Source organism: Andrographis paniculata, unplaced genomic scaffold, assembly GCF_009805555.1.
Source record: "Andrographis paniculata isolate CXL003 unplaced genomic scaffold, ASM980555v1 Contig79END, whole genome shotgun sequence".
Taxonomy (NCBI): Eukaryota; Viridiplantae; Streptophyta; class Magnoliopsida; order Lamiales; family Acanthaceae; genus Andrographis; species Andrographis paniculata.
Genome location: NW_026137616.1, coordinates 461771 through 474096, shown reverse-complemented (window position 1 = coordinate 474096; position 12326 = coordinate 461771). Strand labels below are relative to the sequence as shown.

Here is a 12326-nt window from a genome sequence, read left to right as displayed (position 1 = left end):
GATTTACACTGTTCATCCAATTTTTTTTTTCAAAAAATATCAAATCAAACACCTATTTTTTATTTTTATATTATATTAAAAATCAATTTTACATTCAAAATATCACATCAACACTTATTTATATCACATATACAACTATTTAAATTCAAAATTTTTACTATTCAAATCCCAACTCAAAATCCAATCTCTCAAATAAACACTAGAAAAAATAAATTATGCTACTGGAAGAAGATCATTAAAAAAGCTTCCATTAGTAAAATATAATGCAAGGCCGGGTTTATGAAGTTAGTGGGTAATATTGTAAACTCATAAAATTGGAGGACTGAAGATCAATTTTTATTTTTTACTAGCCAACACACAGGCCACAGCAGCTTCAGCCTTGCCGAATAAACCTACAGCATTGGCAGTTTTCATTCCAAACCCCCAAAAAGCTCCTTCTTCTTCAAAAATGGCAGCCGCTGCAACAGCCTTCTCAGCTTCTTCAGCCTCCTTCAAGCTTTCCTCCCAAAACCCTACTCTACCAGCTTTTTCCTCCTCCATTAACGTCTCCTTCTCGACTTCCAATTCCCCGATCCAATCCGCGAAATCTCTCAAACTCAACCGCAATCCTAAATTCCCACGCGCCGCCACCCCCTCCGCCGCTTCCGCCGCATCGGACAGTGCAATCACCACATTCCACGGTCAATGCTATGTCGTCGGAGACAACATCGACACCGACCAAATCATCCCTGCCGAGTATCTCACGCTCGTCCCCTCCAAACCCGACGAGTACGAGAAGCTCGGTTCCTACGCCCTAGTCGGCTTGCCGTCCACATACGAAACACGATTCGTCGATACCGGCGCCACCAAAACCAAGTACTCCATAGTGATCGGCGGCGACAACTTCGGCTGCGGTTCGTCTCGCGAGCACGCTCCCGTAGCTTTGGGCGCTGCCGGCGTGGCGGCAGTGGTGGCGGAGTCGTACGCCAGGATTTTCTTCAGGAATTCCGTCGCGACTGGAGAACTGTACCCGCTGGAATCGGAAGGGAGGTTGTGCGAGGAGTGTAGAACTGGCGATGTCGTCACTATTGAGCTGAGTGAGAGCGTCTGTAAGCTGATCAATCACACTACCGGAAAAGAGCATAAGTTGAAGCCGATCGGAGACGCCGGCCCCGTCATTGAAGCCGGTGGGATATTTGCCTATGCCAGAAAGACTGGGATGATACCTTCTCGGGATGCCTAGAAATTGGTCACATCTTGCTGGTATGATTAAGAGCTTTTTTTATTTTTATTTTTATTTATTTTATTGGATTGATTGATTTAGAAAATGGTTTCGTACCCGTATGATCTAAGTTAGATTGAAGAATGAATTGAGTTAAATCTTGTTTTCTGATTTCACTATTTTTCTAATGTTTGTAGTATGAAAATGTGTGTATGATAATAAAATTGATAAAGAAGAATTAATCTTTTCCTATTGTGTTTGTTTGTGAATTTGTTCCTGGTTGCAGTATTGAACTTACTAATGTGATATAAATATGCATTGATGTGGTATTTAATTTTAGTGTAATAAAATAAATAAAAATTGGGTGTTTGATTTGATGTTTTTGGAGGAAAAAAAAGTTAAATAGTAAAAACAGGTGTAAAATCTGACAAGTAAACACGAGTATTGATGAGTTGTGGGCATGGATATATGGCTTAATTGTGTAACTCTGCTAATATTTCTCGATTTTTTCTTGCATGCAATGCTGTCTTTGGCATCATATTTCGGTTTCGTATGCTGCTTGGGATCCTGATTCAGTTTCCGACTGTTTGGTGCCATCTACAATAGAAATCTTTAGATTCCTAAGTTTGATTATTTATAATAAAGGGTTTGTTAAGAACTTACATGCTGGTTGTATGTTCCTTCAGTGAGTGTGACTGTATTGTTATCATACATTTCTGTAATGACAATTTCCTTGCAAGACCAAATCTCTTTATATAGCGCCCGCTCGGTGCTCTTATATCAGCTTGCTGAATTGTTTTCCTGCCAAGGGCGAGTGGTTCGTTTGTTTCATGTTGAAAATTTATAACCTGTTTCTTGGCACCAAATATATGAAGCATCTTTGTTAATCATGGGAAACAGGAATATTATTATTTTACATTTTAGCTGAAGTTGAACTTACATTCAGTTCATCATTTTAGCCTACAGATGAGCTTTTAGGTTAAATCCCTCCATTGATGCAGTTTTCTTTAAGAGCCTGCAATGCTTGACGGATAGAATCCTCGTCTTGGTTGGAATATTTGAGGCATATGAGTCTCTGCACAACACGATATGCCATTTGAATATGCTGATTCTTTTGGATGTTTGTCTCTATTCTCTTCTTTTCCTACACACATATAGAATATGCCAACAAAATCAAACTTTCATTGGACAAGTGCAAGAAAGTTACCCATGGATGAACATTGAAGATGTTCCAGGAAGATTTTAGAACATTTGAAGTCACTTTTTTGTTTCAGTCCAGGGGCGAGTCGGGTTATTTTCAAAATACTGTAGTTGTTGCTGGCTTTGGAATCAAAGGATTTTGATCACCTACAATTATGGATTTTAAAGTACCTTTTGAGCGATCTTGGATGTAATGCTTTCGGCAGACTCTATCACGGAACTTGGCAATCCTGCGACTCCTGCAAGTATGAGGCCATAATGTGCCACATGCCGCGGACCATCTCTCAGTTGAAACTGATAAAGATAGTCGATGTAAGAAGATGCAGAATGCTATAAGAAACTACTAATCCATCCAACAAAAACATGTTACCTTGAATTCCATTCGGTTGCTCTTGATCTCAATGCCAAAGTGAACAACTTTTACATTTGGATAAATTGTGGCCAATTCAGAGAGGTTTTCCATGTGAGTAGCAAATATAGTGTACCTGAATGATTATAAAAATAGAGTGAATTTGTCATAAAATAGGTCCAAGTGAATCACGAATGTGTGAGGAAATCAAGTCATGAAGTGAAAAGAGCTGTTCAACGTGTTTGTTCCTATAATTGCAAAAGCAAACTCCATATTTGGTTAGAGTATTTCGCCGGTCAATCAGCTATCATGTAAATCTCTAACTAAAGGATAAGTAATGTTTAAACACAATATTGTTTGCTGATACATTAGTAGTAGAAGCATGTGGTTATGGCAAAGCTAATTAAGAATTAAAAAATAATATAGGCAATATATGTCACAATAGCATAATGGAAACACTGCTAAGGAAAGAATACATTGAACTAACGTTCTTAGAAATGCCCTTTTAACAGCCTGTTCCATTGGCAGCACGAGCCTGATTAACAAACTTGCTGCAGCTCAATAATACCATAAAAATATTATATTATGGTCAGGTTCTGTCAAACCTTCAAATCAAAATTTACAATTAACAAATTGCAGGATGCCATTTTTGTTGCAAGTAAATTAATTCAAGTTGCGTCTTTATTTAAGCCTATACGAACATAAAGCAGCAAGAATACTTACGCTCTTAAAACCAGTAGATGCTCGCAGCAGCTCCATGCAATTGCAAATCCATCAGAGGACGATGTTGCTCTTCCCAATTCATCCACAACAATCAAACTTCTGCATACAGCAAAGAATGCTATGTTGCACATTCTTGATGAATTTAATAGTCAGAAGATTATGTACAGTTTATTAATTTACCTATGAGAAGCATTTTGTAGAATGAAAGCAGTCTCCTTCATTTCAGTCATAAACTGCACAGTGAATGACATAAAAAAACCGTTGCTCTCATTACATGATATTGACACCAATGTGGTCCTATTCCAATTTGTATAGATTGTTTTGCATGAAAAACATGATATAATTATTACCCATTGCTATACTTTAAAATACAGGGATAATTTTCTTATCAATTCTTAAATGTGTCTTTACTATTCCCAACAGAGATTAAACTAGCTAAAATCCAAGAATGAATCATCCAATAAATTGTTAAGGAAGACTCCAAGTACCTCTTGTTCCATGTATACTAAGGCAACTAGGGAATTCATCATCCATGTCCGTATCAAGAAACAAAAGATGGGCATGATCTTCAATTTGTTACTGGTGTGTCAATTTTTTAGGATGTGGTATTTCGATATGGAAAATCTCATGAAATAATTAAGTACTCTATAAATTATGCAGAAAACATGTCATTCGTTGTAACTAAGGAAATAGACGCATCAAGATACTTGCATTTCGCTAGTCTGGAGCCTGCAAATCTTTCTCAATTGCATTCTACCATAGCTCCATCACCAAGAGTCCAAGACAATTAAATACAATAGCAATATAACTTCCCTTCTCTTCTAATACCCAAACCTCTAATTTATACATGATAACAACACTTCACTAACAGACATACTAGAATTGTGGTGTATACACTTTCCCCATATTCATATTGAGTTACAACAAAACATGCTGCTGGGTGAATAAATATATTGGGACAATAGCTCACATTAATAAGTGGACAAAGTCACTTTTCACTAATCCTGTACGCTCTTTCACTTTCTCCTTGTGTCATTATAACTTTTTTTATGCTAACAAATAAGTATTGTGCACGGTTTGTTTTGATGAACTAGGGAAGGAAACTAACCTACTGAATCCCTATCAAGCAGAAGAAATCAATGAACATTAAAATTGCAAGAATAAAAAAAATTACCGTGCTAGAATTTGATTCAACACTGTCCATAATTCCCATCCTAGTAAATATGCGATCAATTACTTTTAAAGTTGCAAAGCGTGCAGGAACATAACAACCAATTTGAGCAAGGATGACTACCAGGCAAACTTGCTGTAGGTAAGTGCTCTTTCCACTCCTACAAGTAAAACTTACTCACCTTATGCTTAGTCAAAGAAAGAAAAAGATTTATGGTCATCACATGCCACATCCAATCCAAAACAACACCCAACTACACAGCTGCTCAGCAGTATTATAACTAGAAATTCATAGAGAAAATGATCTTCAGATCAAGAAACTTGCAGAAGATACTCGATCATAGCACCATACACCTCATGTCGAACTGTCCTAGTGACAAACTCCTCTCCTCAAGTGTTTCTATAATCTAAACACATCTAACTAGGTCAGATAGGTATCAAGCTGTTTGAATTTCAAACTATCAAAAGAATTACACTGCCCTCTTTTTCACTTTTACACAACTCAAACGTAAGCTACCTAATATTTTCACTAAGCGAATGGTTAAAGCAGAATCTGTGGATCAACAATGACATAACCAATGCATTCATCTAGCATGCATGAGCAATGATTATACCTTAAGCTCGAGAGATAGAGTTAATATTAAGTGACAGTTAGAAACTAATCAATAAATTTTGCATGGAGAAGGCTTGCACGAAGTATAGATATCATGCATGAGAGTTTGGACTCTATAGAGCAAAATATCACAAGCGAAACATTACCCAAAAGAAAGAACTTCTGGACTAAATTTTCTTACATGTTAGGGCCAGTAACTATTAACATATTTGATGCTTCGGAAAGGAAAATGTTGTTGGCCTGGAAAAACAGAGTAGGCATTGATCTTTAATGAATTATACCATTACTTCATGTCAACTTATACGTTTTAGACAAAATGTGGTCGGTATTGTTAGGGAACAAACTTACAATGAACTCTTGGTGTACACCTTCAAGGATGGGGTGCCTGCCTGAGTCAATTGCCAGCGGACCGTCATCTTCAAAAAAGTGTGTTGATATCCCATTGTCATTTTTATAATCTATGAGTAGTGAATTAGCGCCAAGCTTGGTGATAGCTACACTTACAAGTAAACTGAGGTCTACTATATTTGTCAACTGGCTTTGTGGATATTGTATGAGCAAATGAATTGACTATCATATCCAGAAGGCATAAAACCTCTGCAAGAAAAGTGAGAATAGAGACATCTTCTCGTATGGCATCCATTAATGCTGCATTTAACAATCATAGATGTTGATGATAAGAGAGATATCATAAATGAAGGGAAAATGAAATAAGTATATCAAGGAAAATTTTAAAAATACGCCATGGGCTTTCAGACTTTGGCAGGCATAAAATAGATGAAGTCAGTTGATAAAAGAAGAGAAGATATTCTTTTTAACTACAGTTCTCAGACCACGCTTTTTAACACTACGTAGGCAGTCACATTTGAATGCATTCTTTCATATGCAAATGTTAATATAATAACAAGAGAACTAAATCTGGTGGTAAGTTTCAGAAAACCTTCCAGGCATATTTCTGTCCGAAGATAGCACTCTTTCGCTGCAGATTTATTCCTTACATTCAACTGCAGTAGAAATAAAGAGCAGAAGACAATTCAATGCGGACTCCAATGCGGGAAATGAATAGAAAAAGTTCTATTAAGGTCATCATATAATATAGAATCCATTTGATGATTTCTTCCAATACTAAAGCAATTCGATGCAGTGATATTCACTCTGATTAAACTACAACTATGTCTAACCTACTGTGTCATTTGCTCCTTTCAGATACCAACAGAAAAATAGGAGTCCCCACATTTACTTGACCAAAACAAAATAATTAAGGAAAGGATACAGAAACCACATAATGCTAAACCACTCATACTTTCTTATACTCAATTTTCACTAGAATATATGTTATCAGATAATGCATTTCAGTTTACAATTTTTAATTAGGTGATAACTGTGGTTTAATGTCACGATAAGGAAATCAATAGATATACTTACTGAGGCCAGTTCTAGAGAAGAACAATGTATGTTGTTTCCATGTTTTATAACCTGATAATAAACAGCAGGGAGAATGTATGGGAGCATTCATACAAAATGTTATATATTTTGTTTTTTGCAAAATGAGTAGATTCTTCGGTAACCTGGATGAACTTGCTGGGAAGTTTGCCCTGTATATCTTTCTGAGGTATGCTAAAGTAAAATCCTTGCCTGTTGTTGTAAGGGATTTTCAGATTTGGTAACTTATAATCCTCACGATACTTGTTTGCCAGGTTGTGTATTGCTGCAATAAATTCTAATTAGAATGCTGGAAATGGAATACTTAGTGGCAAAATTCATTTATTCATCTTGCAGAACCACCTTCGCTGGTGTCACAGAAAGATCTACGAGCAATATCTAGAAATCCATCAATCCCTGCCTTGACAGCAAAACACTGCTGGGTGCGGGCAACAAAAGGCACACGTGCATGAAGAACATCTTCATCAATCACCTCTCCAATCCTAAAACAGACATCCCATCAACATTTGTTAAATTCCTAACAATGAACCAAGGTGTAAAAGTACTGATCAATAACAACTTAGATTTGGAAGGACCAAATCTAGTAAAGGCTGTTTAGATGACATGACAAACAGTGTTTAATTAGAGTTTAAAAAGAAGTATGGTTCACATTAAGCATAGAAAATCTGATTAATATGTACTGCTTAACCACAGAAGGCAACTACCATGTTTACCTTCTCTTAATGGAAACAAATTTTTCGTTCTGAGATATGGACTTGTAAATATTTTTTAGTAGGAAACAATTGGCATCCTTAAGCACCTATAAGAAATTGAAGAATACAAGCTCATCAAGAGAAAACATGCAACATAAACAGAAAAATATTACATTGATGTACCTTTGACAATAATGGTAAGGCGTCTAGGGCAGTTTTCAGAAGAATAATACTTGATATCAAGATTTGGCTCTTTCTGGAATTGTCAAGGGCCAAGACTCCATTAGTAACTTTCTTTTGCTTAAAGCAGAAGTGACAGAGTACCTTATCTGAATGCATCGTGGGATCATTATTGTTGTAGTACAACACTGTCACAGTAATGAGGACATAGAAAGTCTTTTCTCCATTATCTACACTCAAAACTCACCAGTTTCTTTTGGGAACTTCCGAAGAACCTGAGACAACCCAAAAAATAGTTGCTCATTGCTCATCAACTCATCCTGCAATTAAATTCCACCATGGGTCAATGTCAACAATATTGCATATCAACAAAAATTTTAAAATTAACTGATAAGATGAACAACTGAACTAGAGCTAGAGCATGTTATCCCATTCACCTCTATTTAGGTAGTGACCAGCAAAACTAAAGCGTACCCCAAGTACAGCAAATCATAACACAATTACAAATATATTGTAACAATACAATAGAAACTTAATAACTTCTCCCAACATCAATCATTCATAAGACCAATGTTCCAAGGTAGAAGAAATTTAATAGCACTACATGTTTTTCGTTACCAAAAGCTATACATGTTATATATTTTTTAAGGCTAAAAATTTTACCAGGCAATCAAGTCTGGCATTTATGGTTTCAATGTCTTTAAGTGGCTGTAAAAGATTGGCCCGCAATAATCTAGTCCTGCAGATATTTATTTTATAAGATGCATTATTTGAAGAAACATGGTATCATGTTCTAATATTAGCAAGGATAAGTATTTCCTTCCGGAAGTAGTAAAGGCTTTAAGGTGAGGCATGGTAAGATCAGCATAGCTCCAATGAGTCTCTTATACCATACATTTACATGCACCAATCAATTGCAGGAAACAAAATTGCAAGTAGAAGTTCTTTACTGGACCAAATATATTCTGCAAAGAATGATGTTATGCTCCCAGTAGTGTCTCAAAAGTTGACATATGCTCGTTAATGCCTAGATTGTCATTAACAAATCCTCATCTCTGAGTTTGCTCCACAAAGAACCCAGATCGCACAACCATATAAGTGTAATTGGATCTGGGAATTCAACTCAACTCACAGAATTTTCTCATATTTCCAGTTCTGACCTTTACTATAATGCCCACAATCCTATACATCCTGAATCAACTGTCTCTTTACAAGAGAAATAATGTGAAGCAAGAAGATAAGTGACAAATATCAATATGAATGGGCAAAATGCATACCCTCCAACTGTCCTTGTCGTCTTGAGCATGTGAAACAGACTTCTCTTCTTGTTGTTAGTGCCCCAAAGACTAGAGTGCATTGGTTCAATTATCTCTAAGTTCTGGACGCTGACATCAGAGTACATTTCAATTCCAGTTACAACATGGTGCTATGATAAAAAAGAAATAATGCACATACACCAATCTTCTCAAGAAAATGGTTCTAAAAGGGTAAGAGAAAAGAACAATAATGAAGCACCATGACTTCTAAAAGGTTGCAAATATCTGCCCCAAGAGTCTAACTAACAGTACAACTTAATACACCCAACAACTAAAAGTTCTTCATTGAATCAAAGGCAGTAGGTTTTTGTTCAAGAAGGATACCTAGTAGCATCTATATTCATGTGGTCAAATGATCCATTAAAAGTAACCTGAGATATATGAAAGACACAAAAATTAATAGAAAAAAAAAAATATTGATCTTTGATAGTAAACAAACAGCACAAGACTGAGTAGCAAATATGTATTGATCAAAACTGATAAAAGCAATTTAATGAGAGCAGACAGTAAACAAAATAGAAACCACTCAACTTGGCATTGAAGGAGGGACATTGAACTGATCATCTTTGACAAATATATACTCAAAGAGTGAACTATCAATACTTGATTTCCCTTTTGGACCCTCTACACTGATATTTCGCATTCTAAAATAATTTTTCACTTTATTATATTCCACAAAGTGTAACTCAGTGAACAAACACAGCATTTTTGACTTTATATATCGTACATGCCAAATTGTAGTGTTAAAAACTTTGCAAAAGGATAGCCAGGTACAACCAACACTGTCATTATGCTATACATATTGATTAATATACTGTAAGAATTCATCAGAAGATGAGAAGATGATTATTTATAGTAGCCAGAAAGCAGTTTCGTAAGCTATATCGATATTAGAAGGAAAACCTCTCAAAAATTTGTTGCTATGAGAAGTAACAACATTAGAACTTTTATCTGGTATCGAAGAAAAGGGCAAGAACTTTTGTGTAGGCAATAAACAACATGCATGAAAATATTATCATCATCAAAAGATCATAATTATTTAGCTTGTAAGATCTTTAAGTAGCAATTTTAGCTGGTTTGAACTATACACATCTACCTGCGCAATTTGAATCCTCTGCTGAACTGCAATATTCAAGAGAGTTGAATATTGTGGTTCAACAGATATATTTATACGTTTCAGGCTTCAGCATATTTTATAAGTTTCAGTCGTTCAGTGGTTGAATGGATGTTATTATATGTTTCGACACATTTTGTAAGTAGTTTAGCTGATTCTTCATATTTTGAAATAAATTGAGCACATGATCACTTCAACCTAATACCTTAAAGTCAAATACTTGCAACCTCAGAAAGTACAGAACTCACATGCATAATGATTTAACATACAACTTGTCTTTATTAAAACCAAGTAAAAGAACAAATATTCCAATGAGGGGGATGCAGTCAAAAGATGTTACGAATTAATAAAAAATGTGGAATACCATGAATATGTTCCAATTATGAATTACAACAAGGTACAATTTGAGTTCAATCTTCTATCAATTTCTCATTATTATCATTACTTCGATTTTGCCCAAATGGGCCAAAGGAAACTTACAGATAATGAGTGGTTGGTGATGATCAGCCCTTTCTCTGCTTCTATCCTGTGCGTAATGCAGTAGAATATTTTTAAGGACCTAGCTATATAGCTCTGAGAATACTGCAGATAATCAGTAGTTGAAAGACCACCCATGCCCCAAAAATGAAAAAGAAATAGAAGTAGTGGAGATAAACTGCCAGGCATTTATGTAATAAAAGAAAGGAATTTGACACAGTTTAATGGGCTTCATCTAAAGCTCTAGGTGCTTGAATTTGACTGTCAAAGAAGGGACAATTACTCGATCCATTTTGATGTTGAAAATCAGATTTTTTTAGATTGACAACAATCATTCTTTTCAATAACTGTGAAGTAGGATTTATATAAATCGTTGATGAACTTATCAGACTTGTATTTCTCCTGGTATAACATAGATTCACTTCTCATACCTCACCACGAATAACTCATAAAGCACTCAGTTTACTTAATATGACAATATGATCTCTTCCATTTTGTCCTTTCGGCCTTCAGAAGAAAATTTCTTAAATACATGACCACGAAACTAGAAGTTAATAGGAACCACAAGTATCCATGCAGACCACAGAATCAAGAATCAAGCAATATGATGATACAAAGTAAACAGCTCATAGTGTCTGTGTCTGCTGCATTCACCATTTTCATGATTTGTTAATATTTTCGCTTACAAAAGAAGGTGAATAAAACTTTAGAAATCAAAGAGTTTGAGAGTGTAGGATTACCACTTGATGATTGCAGAAGCAGCAGCCAAGCAAAGGTAATATTGCTTATAATAGCTATCCAAACCAAGTGCAGATGGTTCTTTAGCTGCCAAGTTTTTTACTAGCACAGCTCCCTTCCAATAAGAACCGAACAACAGAAGTTACACACTCCCACCAACACAACAAAAGAGAATGCAGTTATGGCAGTAGAAATACCCTGGTGTCATCAAAACAACCACGAGCCATTATAACCTGCAATTGCAGAAAGCATGTAAGATTACCAAATGGTACACTAAAGATTATCAAACAGCACACTAAGAGCCAAAAATTTTATAAATATGCATACAACCTTTGTAATTGAGGAGAAAAATCTGTCAACTAGCTCTGAGACTCCAACCATACCATCAGGTGCCAGCTTCATAGGTGCAACAATAATTACCAAAGGATCGTAAAAATTCAGTAGTGTCTTTGTATTCTGGTATGAACTGCTAGTTTCAATATATTGAGAAAGATGCAATGAAGCTGATCTCAAATCAAATGCAGCCACGCCAACCTGCAAGGCAGAAATTATGGTGATTATCAACCAGATACAATATATCTAGCATACACGTGTAGCACTCAAATCAGAATCTGTTTGACTTCAAACATAAGAATAGCTACAAGGTGCTGGAGAGTGGAGACAGTCGTTAATTTTAACTCTTCATCAATCCAGAAACTCTTACTAAATCAGGCGTTTATCTCTGTGTAAGAATTCATATAAATTTGCGCTTCCTTGCTACACAAATCGCCGCTTGATGCATTGACGCATAAGCAAACTGCCGTGCATCAAGCGTGTCCGTACACTAACCGAGAATTTTTTTTTTAAATAAAAATAAAAAATCCATAGTTTCAAGCACAGTCCCTCGGCTGCATAGAAAATCCATTCTGTTATTCCGAGCATGATCTTAAATCTAGTCCAGTGAAGTAAACTGCTCACCGCGACCATCGCATTGTACAGAAAGATAGGGGAGAATCTCAGACCTCTTTGGCGCGGTTCTCAATAAGGCCGACGACAAAGCTGGACTTCTCTCCTGCACCGTCTTCCATTACGAATTCCCAAATAAACGCTGATGAGCCAATGAACTACTCA

The 12326-nt window shown here is 36.0% G+C and overlaps 2 protein-coding genes across 2 annotated transcripts; one reads left to right on the top strand and one right to left on the bottom strand.

Annotated features, from left to right (window-relative positions):
* Positions 1-368: 368 nt before the first annotated feature.
* LOC127240064 (3-isopropylmalate dehydratase small subunit 1-like) lies at positions 369-1984 on the top strand. Its single transcript, XM_051258503.1, has 2 exons — positions 369-1242; positions 1778-1984. Exon 1 carries the CDS (start codon positions 449-451, stop codon positions 1220-1222), a length of 774 nt encoding a protein of 257 aa, XP_051114460.1. The 5' UTR covers positions 369-448; the 3' UTR covers positions 1223-1242; positions 1778-1984.
* LOC127240061 (DNA mismatch repair protein MSH4) lies at positions 1748-12298 on the bottom strand. Its single transcript, XM_051258499.1, has 25 exons — positions 12218-12298; positions 11547-11750; positions 11414-11449; positions 11219-11331; positions 10482-10527; positions 9212-9258; positions 8849-8956; positions 8235-8310; positions 7819-7891; positions 7575-7720; positions 7413-7498; positions 7042-7181; positions 6825-6964; positions 6682-6732; positions 6197-6260; positions 5761-5904; positions 5605-5672; positions 5438-5496; positions 4648-4804; positions 3654-3706; positions 3474-3572; positions 2772-2886; positions 2573-2695; positions 2142-2345; positions 1748-2049 (listed from the first exon to the last, which is right to left on the bottom strand). The coding sequence occupies exons 1-24, from the start codon at positions 12281-12283 to the stop codon at positions 2181-2183; spliced, it is 2379 nt and encodes a 792-aa protein (XP_051114456.1). The 5' UTR covers positions 12284-12298; the 3' UTR covers positions 1748-2049; positions 2142-2180.
* Positions 12299-12326: the final 28 nt, after the last annotated feature.